At 45.8% G+C, this 11736-nt stretch overlaps 1 protein-coding gene across 2 annotated transcripts; it reads right to left on the reverse strand.

Moving 5' to 3' along the window:
• Positions 1–85: 85 nt before the first annotated feature.
• emilin2b (elastin microfibril interfacer 2b) lies at positions 86–11564 on the reverse strand. 2 transcript variants are annotated; one of them, XM_079361547.1, is made up of 10 exons: positions 11303–11564; positions 11008–11133; positions 9781–9962; positions 7871–9640; positions 2172–2384; positions 1979–2026; positions 1848–1898; positions 1643–1762; positions 580–1401; positions 86–534 (listed from the first exon to the last, which is right to left on the reverse strand). In XM_079361547.1, the coding sequence occupies exons 1-9, from the start codon at positions 11551–11553 to the stop codon at positions 1070–1072; spliced, it is 3093 nt and encodes a 1030-aa protein (XP_079217673.1). In that variant the 5' UTR covers positions 11554–11564; the 3' UTR covers positions 86–534; positions 580–1069. The 2 variants fall into 2 exon arrangements, with proteins under 2 accessions (XP_079217673.1, XP_079217672.1); XM_079361546.1 differs by having other exon boundaries at positions 1848–1901.
• Positions 11565–11736: the final 172 nt, after the last annotated feature.

Consider the following 11736-nt stretch of genomic DNA (forward strand, 5'->3'; position numbering starts at 1 on the left):
AACATAAAATAAATAAGAAACATTTGTTAATTATTTTTGAAAACATGTTTTTGTTTTTGCCGTTAAAAGATGCAGTATGTGATCGTCACACTGTCGGTAAAATGAGATGAATTCTTTCTATGAAAGTAAAAAAATCTATGTGTGACGAGAACACACATTCTGCCCCCCCCCCCCCCCCCGTTTCAGGTGTTTGCAGAAGTTTGTTGTGACAACTCTGTTATTGAACAATGTGAGCTCAAAGTTTGTTCTGGATGGCTGAAAAATAAAAACAACATTTAACTGTTTCCTTTGTGAGGCCGTGTGAAAGTGGAGCTTCTTTAGAGGAAACTAGACCGCACAGGTACTGTCGGGACTGGAGGAACAAAGTTGAATCAGATGTGTTGGATGATTATTTAATAAAAAATTTATCTGAAAGAGCAATAAAAAAATCGGATTTTTTTTTTTTTTTACATTTGTAACATTTTAGCACCAAAGAGAAGAAGAAGTGTCGGTCTGTGTGTAAACTTTCAAACAGGTCAAACACAGTCAGTCAGTCTGGGAGGAGCTGGGCGGGACCAAGACTTGAGAGCTGGAGAGCACTGCCGAGGTGCTATCCAGCAAGGCACCAGACCCCCCCTATTATCTCTCCAGAGCATGTCCATTTGTGTGTGTGTGTGTTTCAGACTGTGTGTAGCATGTTCAACAACGCAGTGTGTAAAACTAAGCAGAGTAAATCTTCTTGAATGTTAAGATGAATAATTCACTGAGAACAGAAAATAAGAGTTTAAGGTTTGTTCGAGGCTCGGGGAGGTTTTTAAATATTAAAGGTGATAACTGCAGAGGCCAAGAAGGAAATGTTGTATCACTAACATCTCGATTATAAACAAAACTTTACAGATAGATCACAACGTAAACACGCTACATATTAATATGTAAGAGAAATAATCTGGATGTTCATGTTTTTGTGGATCTCTTCAGTCCGTCCTCTTTAGTCGGTTCTGTCTGTCCTGATGTTGGTTAACATGAAGGTAGCATCTTTAACGTCACCCCTCTTACGAAAGGCTTCAGCTGTCTCTAAAAGGGGGCGGGGCTACCGTTTTGCTGGACTCGGGTAAAGCAGCACGCCGCTGAAAGTTGACAGGATCTCGGGGGAGTCTGAGATGGCGAGTTTTCCGGCGGTCAGGACGAGTCCGGCTCGATCGCCTCTCCTCAGGGACAGAACCAGGCTCAGGGACGTTGACCCGCTGCAGTTACAGACATCGTGCAGCGGCGGCGGCGCTGCTGCGGACGGGAAGCCCGAAGAGTCCAACCTCTGGATGCTGCGATTGGACACGGCCAAGACGGCCTCCACCCTCTCGCCTCGCTGGGGTGTGAGCACGGCGGTCAGAAGGTAACGCCCGTCTATGGGAGCTGTGAAGACACCTGAGAACACAGAGAGACGCTTCAAATAAATAATCATTTCAAATCCAGGATTTAAATGAAACTCTGAACCAGACACGACCTAAACGCCTCTTTAACGCCATCCTGATAAATACATTACAGTTAGCTAAAAGCTCCAACTTACATGCTAGGAGTTAGCATTTAGCTCCACAGAGTAGCTCGCTGTATAAAGGGGACCAAGACCAAAGAGTCTGACATGTTAGATCAGTGAGACCTCACTGACCTGTCTGAGCGTCATAGTGTCCTCCATCGTTGACGAGCACCTTGTTGAATCGAATGATGGCCATGTCTCCGGCGGCGAACGTCAGAAGAGTCAAACCCGCCGAGAACGACACCGCCTCAACTGAACGCAGGACAGCACAACATATCACGTTAGAGCTCACTGGACAAACCCAGACCTGGAACCTGTTCAGGAGCTAAACTCTGACCTGAGGCAGCGGCAGCTTTCGGTGGTGACGGGATGACGGGCGTTTTTACGTCTGCTGATCAAAAGATGAAAAGTTAAATCTCCTTTTAAAAAGCTGTGAAGCAGCAACATGAATGAATGAATGAATGTTACCTGTGATGATCGGAGCTTTCAGCGGGTCACTGGATTTGGAAGGTGAAGCTGTGCAATGAAAGATGAGACGCTTGAAACAATGCTGGGAATCTTCCGGAGTGTGTGTGTGTGTGTGTGTGTGTGTGTGTGTGTGTGTGTGTGTGTGTGTGTGTGTGTGTGTGTGTGTGTGTGTGTGTGTGTGTGTGTGTCTCACCTGGAGCCCCAGCAAAACCCTGAACAGGCATCATGCTGCCGTCAGTCCCCTTAGGCGGCTTGGACGAGGTCATCGTGCCGGGAGGTCCCGCCTCTCCGGTCTCAATCACAGCGGGCTGCAGGAGGAGGGGGGGGTCCAGGGGCCCGACAGGCACGGCAAGGCCCTGAGCTGAACTCTGGGAAGGTCCTCTGTCGTCCACGGCAACCTGAAGACCTACAAATGAGAGCAAAAGGAGTTGAGCGATGGGGCTTAGGTGGCAGGTCAGACAGAGACAGATGTGTGGCCAGATGTTCGCAGGTCAAACACGTTATCAGAGCAGCTGGTTACAAAGCTCCCCCCTGTAACTCAGGGAGACGCATCGCCCATAATCCCCGTCATCAACCCTCAAATTATGAGCAGAAGAGAAAGTCTCGAGTCTGCCTGACGACTCGGATGTACAGGTAGGGATTGAACATCTGTATTTATCTCCACTTTACAGAGATATACTGTAAAAAAAACACAAACCCACATTTTTAGTCGTAAATCTCCTTTATGACACTCGTCCAAAACAACCATTATGTCCTCAACAGAGACAGGAGATATTTTAGTTGCTATGGCGAGGTGAAGAGAGATGATGTCAGTGTGATTTAAACACAGCGAGATGGACAATAAAAAATGTGCAATTTATAATAAAAGGAGGAAGTTTAACGTCCCCCACATTCGAACAGAGTTTTTAAATCACAGGATTAAAGGGAAGTTTTACCCAAAACATTCTTGTCATGTCTATTTTAATTTTTTTTTTTAAAGTATGAAACGGTCACATACCCAGGATTTTTTTTTGAAAATATTTCAGGGCAGCACACTAAAACGAGTCAGCGTTTGTTTGCCTGAATCGTCTGCAGCAATATAAAAAAAAATAATTTAAAAGTGTGAATTAAAGATTTTGCTGCGCTGTGCTTGAAATACTTTGGATGCATTTTTTGGTGAAGGATTCAGCACCCACATAAGTCACTGAGAGTAAGCATGTTTTTTTTTTTTTATGGGGGGGGGGGGGGATTTACTTTCAGGTTTTAAAATTCAGGCAGTTTGAATTTGCTCATCAGGGACAAACTCTGGATGCTGGCTCCACCCTGTGAGGCGAGAGGGTGGAGGTCGATTACAGTGGCGTTTTTTTAAATCCAGGAAGAACTGCCCAAAGATGAGCTTTTCTTTCCTTCCCACAAAGAGGTGTGGGCAAACTTGTTCCAAAAAGGTTAAATTTAGACTCTTGTGTTAGGATGATCGTTTCTGATCTCAACGACTTCTCCTGCACTTCATTTGTCATCTTGGGATACTTTTCTCTTTATGAGACATGACAGCTGAAGAGAGACCGGTATTGTTGGGAGGACAGAGTGGGGGGACGACATACAGCAAAGGTCGGAGGTCAGATTCAAATTGACAGCCACTCCAACGACTACAGCCTTTGTACCAGCGGCGTGCAAACAGACGGTCCTGTCTCACCTCGTCATCTTTCAGACAAACAGCAAATATTGAAAACCTCATAAAAAAAAGACAGATTTAAAGTAAGTAACTTTCCACTGTTGAACTCCATGCTAAGCGTGTAACCGTGTCGATGGTTATCTGAGGCCGTAAACAGAGAAAATGACCACCGGACAGTGATCAGGCACCTCGGCATTCCTCACATGGAGCCTGGAGTTTATCAACACATCAGCCCTCCTGGCATTAAGACATTAAAGGCATACCAGCAGCAGACCGGGACACATGTTCAATCAGAGGGTTCTGTCCTTGCACCTGGGGGAAAAGGTAATGTGGTCTGCCTGTTTAACAGACCATGTGCAGGAGGACCGGAGTGGAACCGTAAAACAGCACGGGGGGGGGGGCAGTCTGCACATGTGCCGTGTTTGTTAGTCTACTCGCTCCTCGTATAAATTCAGGTATGTGCTGCAGTGAGCAGCTTTTGATTGGAGGGATTTAAAACTGAAGTCAGCAGTGTGTGAGAGCAGAGATGATCATGAGCGTGTAACGTTCATCACACACTCAAGTGTCCGTTCCTACACTTCACTTTAGGGTTCAACATTTTGCCCGAGGGCACATCAACACGTGGCTGCAGAAGCTGGAGTTCAAATCCCCCGCCGACCTTTCAGTAAAGAGGTGATCCGCTCGACCCCGACACCAATGTCCAACACCATTTTGTTCTTCCAGCTGATTCACAGTAACACTAATATAAAACAACCAGGGGTGTGTTCACATGTTTTTATCACTGAGGGCGCACAAATGCAAATCTATTTCTAAATCTGAAATGTGAACGGTGGCCAATCAGATTTAAAGGGGGGCCCATGTCACCGCTCTGACAACAAGTATAAACATATATAACTGTTGGAATAAAAATAATTGTGGGTATTTTACTTTATTACACTCTGAATAAGCACCACACTGTGGTCGAGAGTTATTTCACGAGGGGCGGGCGATGAAATGATTGCATGCCTAAACTTCAAATCTGCATTAACAGAGGTCAAAATAAACACTGGTGTTGGATGACAACAGATCTATAAGTGAAAGTTTTGGTCGTGATTAAAGAGGTGAAAAAACACTGGCTCTGATGTGGACAGAAAACTTATTGCATCCCGTCCAAGATGCAACAACCCTCTGCGTTTCCCCACATTACACCCAACATAATAATGACAGCATTGCAATTTAGTGTGTGTTGACTTTATGAGTCACTTTCAGCAAAAAAAAAAAAAAAAAAACTTCAGACTGTGATTTTGGAAGCAATAAATCCAGCTGCAGGATTTCAGAGCGGGTTCATTTACCCCCCCGTCTGTAACGCCCTCCCAGTCGCCGCCGTGTGACTTCACAGGCTTCGGTGGCTCTCGAGAGGCTTCCTGTCGGGTCCCGTCTTGTTTTGTTTTTGTGCACAGGGTCGTCATGTTTGACCACAGCACAATGCATGTCGTCATAAAAGTCACCTTATCTCCGCAGGTCGATGACCCACAGAGTCTCGTCAGAAGCAGGAAAGCACGCTCCCTCATCTCACTACGTCTTTATCATAGAGCTCTATGAGGCTGTTTCCAGGGACTTTGGAAGTAAAGAGAGAAGAAACTTTTAGTATATTTTACAAAATGCACTAAAAAGACTCTAAAAAGAGGATTTTAAAGCAGCTTGTGTTATCAAAATGGATTTAAACAAGATTTCTCTATTTCATGTTTGATGAATCTGTCAAATCCTAAATGGGACGTCATGAGAAGGCGGCCCCATTTTAGCTCCAACAACCCGTTAATTCAAGGTCAAGTAAGACTGAAATGGAGTGTTTACTCGAAGCAGCTGCAGCTTTAACACTTAGAATATGTGGACAACTGTGGACTGAAGAAAAAGGCTCGTAAAGCGTAAAGCTCAGAGGCCTCCGTGTTTGTTTCACGTTGTGTCAACAAGCCTTTAGAAACCAAAGTGTGAAAGTGACATCTCGCATCTCTTTCCTGACCCTCGAGGTTTACGCCGCGGTGACATCATGCTAAACACGCCGACATGAGGCCCCTGGGACCCTTCTGCAGCTTTTAGTGTTATTGTTTATTTCCAAAGCAAAGCAGCTCAGCCGTGGAAGTAAAAAAAAAAAAAAGTGGAAAAAGCAACAGATGGACTTAAAGAGATGGCAGAGAGCGAGAGGAAAGTGGGGGATGTGGATCCAGTAGCTCCTAATCTAAACACTCCGACGCTCCTGGCTCAAGGAATAAAGACGCCCATGAGTGGATCTTTGATAAGCTGTGAGGAGATCTCTTTGTAATGGACTCCTCCAAGCAGCAGTTTCCACTCTCCTGAGATAAGCGAGGGAGACAAAAGGACGAGGCAGCTGGGATTGTGAAGACAAACAGGAAGCTTGAGGTCTTTTTTTTTTTTTTTTTTTTTTACTGAGCGAGCAGCAAAATGGCAACACTGAGGGCACGGGTGGAAATTGTGCAAAATGGGCTCCCACTTGCAAAACGTGGCACTGACAGAATGATGAATGACGTGCAGTTTTATGACAGCGACTCGTGGGGTGGAGTGGCAACATGTCCCAGGCATCACAGAGAAAAAAAAAAACATGGCACGTCGGAGCTTCAGGGAGACAAATCAGAAGCAGCGAACGAAATCTATCCGGACAAGAACCAGGACTGTTTCATTCCCACATTTTAAACACGTGCGGCATCACCTGCTCCATAAACCAGGGATCGAATGCGGACCGCTCCCGCAGGACGACACTTGGCCTGTCAACATGCTGGGTGTGAGTCTACTTAAGGTTTACAACAGTGCGAGCCAGAGAGGTCCAGCGGGGTCTCCTGGGCACCATTACAGAGCGGACTCATACAACAAATATGCAACATATGCACGGATATGAAAATCTCTACTTTCAAATATGCGTTCAGCCAAATCCCAGTACAAACATATCCAGTATTAACTGTGAGAAAACATCCAAATGATATCGAACCAGGGGAACAGTGTCGCCCTGATGTTCTCACGCTTTACCCTGAAGTATGTACACACACACATATTTAGGCTTTTTGAACGGACACGCATCAAAACACATTCAGATGATGAAAGTGAACAAGACTTCTGGAAGCCGAGGTATTGCTCAACACAAGTGGGCTCTATTAACCCGAGCATGTGTCTTTCATCAAGCCTGCCTCCTTTAACTGAGAACACGGTTAAATCAAAGTCCAACTTCCTCTCACTCACACACACGCCAAAAACCACCGCCAGCCCGTGATACACAAACTGACTCGGGTCCAAGCGATGATCCAACCATGTCGGGAAATGTTACAGCTCCGGGACTGATCTCCAGCTCTTACGTCGCTAACTGCTTCGGATAATGAATCTGATTGAGCTCGATGTAAACTTGGAAAATGTCGGTTTAAATTGAGATGATGAAATTGCGTCGACCATGGCAACGAGTGAACTTTACAGGACGTCAGCGATAAATGCAATCGCTGAGTCAGGGAACAATGTAGGAGAAGCTCAGTAATTAAGTTAGTTTGTAACAATCACTCAACTCATGATGCAAAAAAAAAACAAAAAAACAAAGTACGATTTGTTTTGTCTTTATTTAGAAACAGGACTTTAGCTGGAGTACGAAATCGAGGAAAGAGAGAGAGGAGGATCACAGCCTTCAGACATGAGGCACGACCAGCGCCGCCGCTCACAGTAACGTTTTATCGTTGTCAAAGATTTTTTTTTACTTTCGTAAAGAAACAAGATTTGAGTTTGTTTACAAACATTATTTGATTCCAGGTCTCTAAAAAGAAATCAGCGAAACGTCCTGACTTACATTAAAAACTATTGTAATCAATGTACAGTAAGTAATAGCCAAACGTTTTTTTACTGACGCAGAACAAAAGACCCCAAAACCGGATACTGCCCTCTGCTGGTTAACATATAATATTGCAGAATATTTTATTTGTCTCATCAATTTAAATGTTTTTGCATTTTTTTAACACTAACACTAGCTAACATTAGCTAATACTAGCTAACATTAGCTATCACCGTCATGTTAGTCATGGTTGCAGCAGCACTGACTGTACTGACTTGAAAAACACCAGTATGTTTTATTGCATGGGTTTCTATTTCTAAATCTTTTGAAATTTTCTTTTTAAGTCGCTTAAAATTGTAAAATTGATTAAATCGCTTAAAAAGTGACCTCTCATACTCGGGGTTAATGACAGGGGTCAGTGTTTGTGTGTATAGCAGCTTACCTGGCGTCCAAGGATTGCTGCTTCTTAGCTCCTGGAGATCTCTGGCGACGTTAGCGATGTGATTTTGGAGGTTTTGACTGCTTCCCTTCAGTCCTCCGATGTCTCGGGCCTGACCTCGAACCGTCGCATTCAGCTGGTTCACACAAGTCCACAATCCAGTGACGTGTTTATTCAGACCCTCTTTAATCCTGTGAAGGCTGCCGGAGATGGGATCCAGCTTTCCACATAAACTCTCCACGCTGACGATCCGGCTGTCGATGTGGGCGATCTCTTTTCCGATGTCTACCGTGTGTTCCCGGCAGTTTTCAGTCTCGGCTTTCACCTCCCTCGACAGCTCGCTCAGCTTGTTTCTCAGCTCCTGATTTTGAGTTTTGTGGCGCTCCAAAAGATCCCTGACCTCCTGCTCGAACCCGAGTCTCACTTGATCCCACGTCGTATTGAGGCTCTGGATCTTCTGAGATTGCTGGTGGACAACGTCTGCTAGCGTGTCCTCCAGCCGACCCACGTGTCCTTTCAGACCGTTTAGTTCAGCGTGAACATCCTCGATGCTTGTGCTGTGTTTTAACAGTTTCCCTTCAATCACTCCAAGGCCGTTTTTATTAGCTTCAAGACCAGTCTCCAAAGCATCCACAGCTGTTCTGCAGCTCTGCAGGTTTTGTTGAACGCCCTCTAAAGTAGTCGACTTAGCGTTGCACTCCTTTGAGCACAGCTCGTCCAAGACATCGAAGCGGTTCTCCAGAGTTTGAAAGGAGCCTTTTAGAGATTCAACGTCCCCGTGTAGACCGTCTTGACTCTCCGGGTGGCTGTCACTTGAGGATTCGACAACGAGGGTGGCCAGTCTGTCTTCCATGGAGGTCAGCTTGTCTTCCATAGTCTCCCTCAGGTCTTTGAACGCCTGTCCCTGATCATTTTTCAGCTTCTCCTCCACCAAAAGGCACCGGGACGCAACAGTCTTCTCCGAGGAGTTCAGACGCGTCTCGAGGTTCTCCACGTGAGCCAGAACAGATCCGCCTTCACAGTTAGCTGCGTCAGCGAGCTTCGTCTTGAGGTCCTGGATCTCACCGCGGAGGTCGGTTTCCTTTGAGTCCATGAGCTCGGCCAGACTCAGGTAGTTGGCCTCGGTTCCCTCGCACTGCTCCTGAACGGAGAGGATTTTATAGTCGCACGAGCTCTTCAAGTCCGCCAGTTTGATCTCCATGCCCTCCATTAACTCGTCTCTCAGGGCGCTGATCTTCTGGTCCAGGTAGTCTCGCAGGTCCGCCTCACCGGATGGAGGAGCAGGAGTGTGTGCGGGCACGTGATTCTGGGCAGCCTCCATTAACAGATTAATTTGTCCGTCGTGGTGGCTAACGCGGCCGAGGAGGTCGTCCAGAGTGTTCCTCTTGGACTCCAGATCCTGCGACACCTGGCTGATCTTGTTCATGACGTCATCGATTGCAGTTGGATCGCGCTCAAAGGAGAAATCCTGCACCTGCATGGTTCGGGCCTCCTCCCCTCGTGCGCTGGCGGGCTGTTTGTAGTTGTTCATCATTGTCACAAACATTTTACTGGCATCCTCCTGGAAATCCAGTCTCAGGCTGGAGTGCATGTCTGTCATTCTTGCCTGCATGTCAAGCACCATCTGGGACAACCTCTGAACCTCGTCCTCCAGGTGTTGTCCGTTTTGCGATCCTCCATGACCCTCCGGCGGTCTGTAACCTGTCTGACCTCCAAACGGCCTCTCCCCTCCCCACGGATGGATCCTCTGGCTGTCGGTTCGCTGGGAAGGCGCTTTAGGGGGGAAAATAAAATTGAGGGTTGGGTAACAACATTGTCAATGTACATTTTCTGACATTTTTCCAGCAGCTACACGCGTGTCTGTTTCTGGGAGTTGAACGCTACATTCCTCTGTGTATGATCTCGTCTCTCACCTTGAGGGACTGGAACACGTCCCGAACCAGACGGAGCATAAGGCATGCGCTCCACTTGGAGCATCTTCATGTCTTTCACCTCCATGCAGTCGCGTCCCTGGTAACCCGGGCAACACCTCCACTCCAGCTCTGTGACGGTCTTGTATGCGATCTTATACATGGGTCTGAAGTGTGTCCGATATCTGCAAGCATTGAACACATTGTGGACAAGAGAAACTGGTTTATGATGTTGTTGTATATTTGTCAATAGAAAGTCAATGTTAGACATTACACAACCCTTCCTGTAGACTCGCAATCAAGAGCACAATAAATAATGTCAGATGACATGTATGAACGATAAACACCAGTCACAGTTGCAGTTAATTAATTGTGAAGGATGCAGTTGAAGATTTTCCACCACCTCCCCTCATGAGGACACTGTTGACCCTCGTGGCTAAAAACCACCCAAAGACGAGAGCTCTCAAAGTGTTTGTTGCTTGATGACAGTGAAGCCAAACAAAAGCAGAACACAGTCTGAGTGAAGCATCCAGGGAGACTCGACACAGACTGAATGAAACGGCTTTAAAAGTTCGGTTTAAACACTTTGTCTTAAAATAAATCTCTTTGGTGTCACGGCCATACATTTTAAAATGGGAATAAACAAAGAAAAAGGAAAACGAGTGGGTATGGTTTAACACTGCAGAGCCTTTAGACCCATACAGATAAAATATATTTCATATTGCAATCTGTGTTAAATTTAGAAGAAATACAAATTAAAGTTTCCAAAGTAGCAAAGACAACAGCTGAGGAGAATGTGTGTAAGAATAGAAGTGGATCTAAACAGCTGCTTCCTCTTAAAAGGTGCATTTTGAGTTTCAGTAGAGTTGGAGAAATGTACAGATTCTGTGGTATTTCTCCATAATTTTATATACAAACTGTCCTCAGAGGAACATGTGGTCCCTGTAACACTGAAGATGAAAGGCTAGAGGACAAGTTTTTTGTTTTTTTTGGGGGGGGGGACAACACAGAAACTGTAACTCTAACAGGGTTCAGGGATCCATGTATTTCTTTGAATGAAGTTTGTCTATACAAAATAAATGAAATAAAATAAAAGCATAGAACTGTTTCACTTCTCCAACTTTTAAATTCATTCCTTATAGATATGGTTATCAATGTAAATGTATGTTGGGGGTTTTCCAGAGTGATGATACATGAAAAATGAATCCACACTCCACCCGGTGTCCTCACCTCACTTCTTCGGCACAGTTCGGCAGCTCCGGTGGACACGGTAAAGGCTCCGGCTGCACGAAGCTCTCCGTGCCTCCCACCACGGCACAGGTGACGTTCTTGTGCACAACGTATGCGCACCAGTTTCTGCAGAAAATCATCGGGTTTAGTCCTGATGTAGGAAAAGCTCCGGTGTGCGTACTCACCGCAGAGTACTTTTACGCAATGGAAAACATTTATGCGCAGTAAAGAAATCATTAACGTGTAATGTGCCTGATTCAAACTCTGGACACATGCAGTAGAAGAAACTACTCACTTGTTTCTCTGTCGCGTTTCGGAGCCTGAGTACGCGTTGCCTTGGAACATGCTGTAGTGGAAAGGTGATCCACTGATAGAAGTAAAAGTCCCGAAGAAGTGAAGGAGTTGCAGTCCGCACAGTACGCCCTTCATTGTTGACATAAGATTGTAAATATCTTCTAGTAACACTGAAGAGAAGAAGCTCAGTGATCCAGAGAACAGTGAAGGCACCGCGGGTTGCTCCTTGTCGACGCAGCGCAGCTCTGACATGGAGCATGGAGCAAACACGGTGACGTTTTGGCAAAACCCTCCAACACGAACGGATGCGCTCTTTTCTTTTTTTCCCCACTCTGATCACACACACACACACACACACACACACACACACAAACACACACCAAGCCCACTTTTGCATCCAGAAACACATCAACATTTCTGGAGGCATGAATCGGG

Source organism: Symphodus melops, assembly GCF_947650265.1.
Source record: "Symphodus melops genome assembly, chromosome: 14".
NCBI classification, from domain to species: domain Eukaryota; kingdom Metazoa; phylum Chordata; class Actinopteri; order Labriformes; family Labridae; genus Symphodus; species Symphodus melops.

Excerpts from the sequence above, each read along its gene's own strand:
- emilin2b (XM_079361546.1), bottom strand. The coding sequence starts at position 11,553 with ATGTCAGAGCTGCGCTGCGTCGACAAGGAGCAACCCGCGGTGCCTTCA. Across the intron at positions 1,902-1,978 it reads GAAAGCTCCGATCATCACAG|CAGACGTAAAAACGCCCGTC; the intron begins GTAACATTCATT and ends TCTTTTGATCAG. Across the intron at positions 1,402-1,642 it reads ACACTATGACGCTCAGACAG|GTGTCTTCACAGCTCCCATA; the intron begins GTCAGTGAGGTC and ends CTGTGTTCTCAG.